Raw genomic sequence first — 4,635 nt, forward strand, 5'->3', positions numbered from 1 at the left:
GTCTAATTATTACCAACTAAATCATCTACATTACTAATCGCAATTTCACAAAATATTCTTTTATATGTCTTTTATTCAAGATTAAAATATAATATTATGACTTTTTAGTTTTTTTAAGATTTTTCTCCAAATATTATATTATGCTAGACGCGTCAAAGACAATTTAAATCCAAACTAGTTAAAATTGTGAGAGTTTTATCTTATCGGTTACATTCAACTCTTGGTAATGATTATTATTATTTAATTATTGTTAAGGGTATAAAAGAATCTTTAGTGTATGAATGAAAAAAATCCATAAAAAGGAGTCTAAATTATTCTAGTGCGTGTAAGTTGCGTTGTCTTGCTCGTCCTTTTTTGCTTCCATTTAACATTTTTCAATTTTTAACTCCGAAATTATAGAGAGAGAGTTTTTGCTTTTTTTTTTTCACAACGTAAATTATTATTAAATCTTTTGAGACATACATAACAACAAATCAGAAGAGAGGTCTTTGCGATTTTCGATCTCTCTCTCTCTCTCTTTCTCTTTCTCTCTCTAGAACTCTCCGATTTCATTCCTCTCTCTACCGACGAACAAATTTGTTCCGATTTGGATCTGAATCAGGTTCGATCATATTTCCAGATCTGAGTTTTTCATTTCAATGTGTTATCCGATCTTGCTTGCTTTTTCTGTTTTGAATCTTGTTGTTTTCTGCTTAAACAATGTTTATTATGATTTTTTGTTTTTGTTTTTGTTTTAATTTGTTAATTATTAGAATTAGAATTGGACTAATCAGCTGTGAGAATTTGATTTAGGCTTTATTTGTTTATTTCTTTGAATGATTGCGTTTTTTGATTCTTTCTGATTGATTTCAATGCTCACCGACCTTCAATGCTTCATGTTGCACTTTTTTTTTTTTTAGTTTTGAATTTTCATTTTGAGATGTGATGTGATGTATGGATGTTCATTTTGAGAATTTGGATTGATCTAAGAATTTCGTGTTTTTGGAATTTCTTTTTCCAATACGTTGGTTAAGTTTTTGTATATAGGATTGTATAATTGAATTCGGAGAAGGAATAAATTTTCAATTCTCTAGATGTTTGATGCAGACATTGATATTTATGTTATTGATGAATCTGATATCTGAATCTTTTTTTTTTTTTTTGATAAATTGATGAAGTCTGTGAATAATTGACATTTTATTAATATTATTGTGAAATGCTATATTAGTTAAACTAGATTCAGATGATTTTTCTTGAAAATATATATTTTTTGGAATTTAAGTAATCATTGTGTTTTTGTGAAAATCTGAGCTTGTCTTGAATTTGTTAATGGAGAAAATTGAAGTGGATTTTATTTTGTAGATTGCAGTTTGAGCCTTTTGGCGCTGGCTCGTAACTTGTACTGAACACTAGCCATTACAATGAAGAAGGTTATTGGTCAAACTGTTCGGGACCTGTAAGTGTTGCCGTTAGTTATTAATTAATTTATCATTTGATGGATAATATGTATGTTTCTCCTTTAGGTGTTTATTACTATTTAAGGCATCAATCCAATTTCTTCTAACGTCTTACTTTTTGTCGTGTTGTTGCAGTAAAAGAGAAGTGAATAAGAAAGTGCTGAAAGTTCCTGGGATTGAACAGAAAGTAAAGTTTTTCTTATTTTGAGAGTTTGATATGGAACTATGTCTATGACTTTGCCAATCATATTGGGATAGTTGGTGTAAAGATTTACATGAAATCCTACCATATTTGCATGTGATATTTTTCTCATGAAATAGATTCGGTTGTCCTTAATTTTATGTTGTATAATCTTATTTCACAAAATTTAAATTAGATTTGTTTTTTTCTATCCCCTCTTCCAGGTTCTTGATGCTACCAGCAATGAACCATGGGGTCCTCATGGATCTCTTCTTGCAGACATTGCTCAGGCAACCAGAAACCCGTAAGTTTACGTCTCTCGATTTTATTTTAGATATTGTGTTTCACTGCACAGACTCTCATTTTTTAGTGGACCTGCAGTCACGAATACCAGATGATTATGTCAGTAGTCTGGAAACGAATTAACGACACTGGAAAGAATTGGCGTCATGTCTACAAGGTATTAATTGGAAAATTATATGTTCTAGTTGCAGTTACTCCCTGGTGCTGCTAATCATCTTCACCTTTTATTGTCCTAATGCCATGTACTGTTTCATTAACACTTCAATGTTCCCCAGAAAGTATCCCATTTAATAAATTTGTATTGATTCAAGTGTATAATCTTTGAAAAAGTGATGGGATCTTGCATGGTTGCACATTAATAATTCGGTCTTCTTTTGTTTTTCTTTAGCATTTACTGATTAATCTTGCTATATTAAATATTAGATATTTTTTTATGTTTCAACATTAACTGCCCATTGTTCATTAACAGGCTTTGACAGTACTGGAGTACTTAGTGGCTCATGGTTCTGAGAGAGTCATAGATGAGATCAGAGAACATGCTTATCAAATATCAGTAATTTTCAAACTTAATTTGACTTAATATTTATATGCTGTTAGTCAATTGCCATGTGGGTCCTTATTTTTGATGAAATGACTGAAAAAGATTATGATGCAACCTGATAAGAATGTAATCTTCATATGAACAGACTTTATCCGATTTTCAATATATTGATTCCAGTGGAAGAGATCAAGGAAACAATGTCAGGAAAAAATCTCAGAGTCTTGTTATCCTTGTGAATGATAAAGAAAGAATCGTAGAGGTTAGGCAGAAGGCTGCTGCTAATAGGGAAAAGTAAGTCTCCTCTCGATAATTCTACAGATATCTTGTATTGTACTATTGTCCAATATTATATGACTTTTGTATCTACCCTCCCTTTTCAGAAAGCATCAGATAGTGTATTATTAGATATTTTCTTTAAATTTTCCCTCAGTCTAGGAAGATTCCTAATCACTCTTCTCTGTTTCTGGATTATTATAAATCTAAAACTACTGGATAGAATATGTGTGTATATTTGAGTTTCTCAACCACAATGAGATATTAACTCTTTAAATGATTTATCAGGTTTCGCAACAATACACCAGGTGGAATGTATAGGCCTGGTTCACATTCAAGCAGTGGAAACTATGGTGATCGATATGATGAAGATCGTTATGCAAGCAGGGAGGAAGATAGAAATGGCTATGGTTATGGAAGAGAAAGAGAAATGGGCTCTAGAGATGATGATCGATATAGTCGCGATGGAGATCGTTATGGTAGAGATTACGAGGAGCGTTATGGCAGGGAAGGTTACAGAGATGATGACTACAGGGGAAGAAGTCGAAGTGTTGACTACCAATATGATACAAGAAGCAGGAGCTCTGATAGAGACCGTGATTTGGATGATGATGGCCAAAACTCGTCTCGGTATGAGCCTATATAATAACTGATGAATTATTCTTTTATCGATAAAATATGAAAGAGATAATTTCTTTAAAAAGCGGGGCTAGGAAGAGCTCAAGGATTTTTACGCCCGAGTTTGTACTGCACTGAGTCATTTTTTTCTTCTTGAAGCAAGTTAAAATTCACACTACCCCAAGAATCATTTTCAATCTGGAAGATATAATTTATAAACTTCAAGATTTTCTATGGTTAAGCATTTAGGAGCATCAAACATTTGTTTATAGTTAGAGTTCTAGAAGTTTGCTTATTTCTGGATTCTGGCCTTATCATCTTTATTTTATTTTATTGCTTAAAGCTGATGAATTCTTAGGTTGTTTGTTAGTCAACTTCGATAGCTTTCATTTTTTAGAAAAATAAAGTCTTTACAATCAAGTTTTTTCAGTTTGAAATTTTGATATATGGGGTGAATAACCCAAACCATCCATTTAGCACCTATATGGTTTTGATCTTTATTCTAAATTGGATTAAAATGGAATATTAATTGAGCAATTTGTTCTTGTTCTTTAATCAGTACTTCCTCTTTCCTGCTTAAATTTGTTGCTTTGAATTTAAAAACAAGGGATGTATTGGTCAGTTGCAAACTCTAATCATCAATAAAGACAGACCTTAATAAATTTCTGTTTGAATAAATTTGAAATTTTAGTTGATAGTTAAATTGTGTAAATTTGTAGTTTACTTCTGATTGCATTTCCAAGAATTATTGATGAAAACAAGTGAGCTACAAAATAAATTGTGTAGACGAGTACAAGACTTTACATAGTGTTATTAGAATTGAATATGTTTTTAAACTTTTAGCATGATAAACAGAATGAGGTCTTATGCTGAAGAATTTATTATATGATAAAGTTTACATCTGTTCCCATTTTGATGGGGGTTTTGCGATATTATTTTCATTTGTCCCTGACCGTTGAATTCTCAGCATAGGATTGTGGCTTTAGGCACATCATTCTTCTACTGAAATGCTTCTAAAAATAGGAAAAAGGGTTGTGATCGAAGCCTTTATTTATGGAACCGATACTGGACTAAAGGTCACAACTATTATGGTGTGATATTCTTCAGTAGCATTAATGACGTTTGCCTGAACATGGGGCTTGATGTGATGCAATTGCTCTGATAAAAATTGTCCATGCCTCTAACTTGTTTTTTTTTTTTTTTTTTTTTTAAATTTCCGTAAATTAAGTAATGATATTAATATGATAGCTTTGAATTTCCTATTTTTTTAATGATACTAATAT

At 31.4% G+C, this 4,635-nt stretch overlaps 1 protein-coding gene across 1 annotated transcript in view; it reads left to right on the top strand.

Moving 5' to 3' along the window:
* The first annotated feature begins 460 nt into the window (after window positions 1-460).
* Window positions 461-4,635, top strand: part of LOC101505604 (clathrin interactor EPSIN 2) — a 9,046-nt gene continuing 4,871 nt past the window's right edge. The window contains exons 1-8 of the mRNA XM_004489075.4: window positions 461-601; window positions 1,342-1,435; window positions 1,572-1,623; window positions 1,842-1,921; window positions 1,999-2,077; window positions 2,390-2,473; window positions 2,607-2,752; window positions 3,023-3,364. Coding sequence (XP_004489132.1) covers window positions 1,401-1,435; window positions 1,572-1,623; window positions 1,842-1,921; window positions 1,999-2,077; window positions 2,390-2,473; window positions 2,607-2,752; window positions 3,023-3,364 — 818 coding nt within the window. The 5' untranslated portion in view covers window positions 461-601; window positions 1,342-1,400. The remainder of the gene's footprint in view (window positions 602-1,341; window positions 1,436-1,571; window positions 1,624-1,841; window positions 1,922-1,998; window positions 2,078-2,389; window positions 2,474-2,606; window positions 2,753-3,022; window positions 3,365-4,635) is intronic.

Source organism: Cicer arietinum, chromosome 3 (genome assembly GCF_000331145.2).
Source record: "Cicer arietinum cultivar CDC Frontier isolate Library 1 chromosome 3, Cicar.CDCFrontier_v2.0, whole genome shotgun sequence".
Lineage (NCBI taxonomy): Eukaryota > Viridiplantae > Streptophyta > Magnoliopsida > Fabales > Fabaceae > Cicer > Cicer arietinum.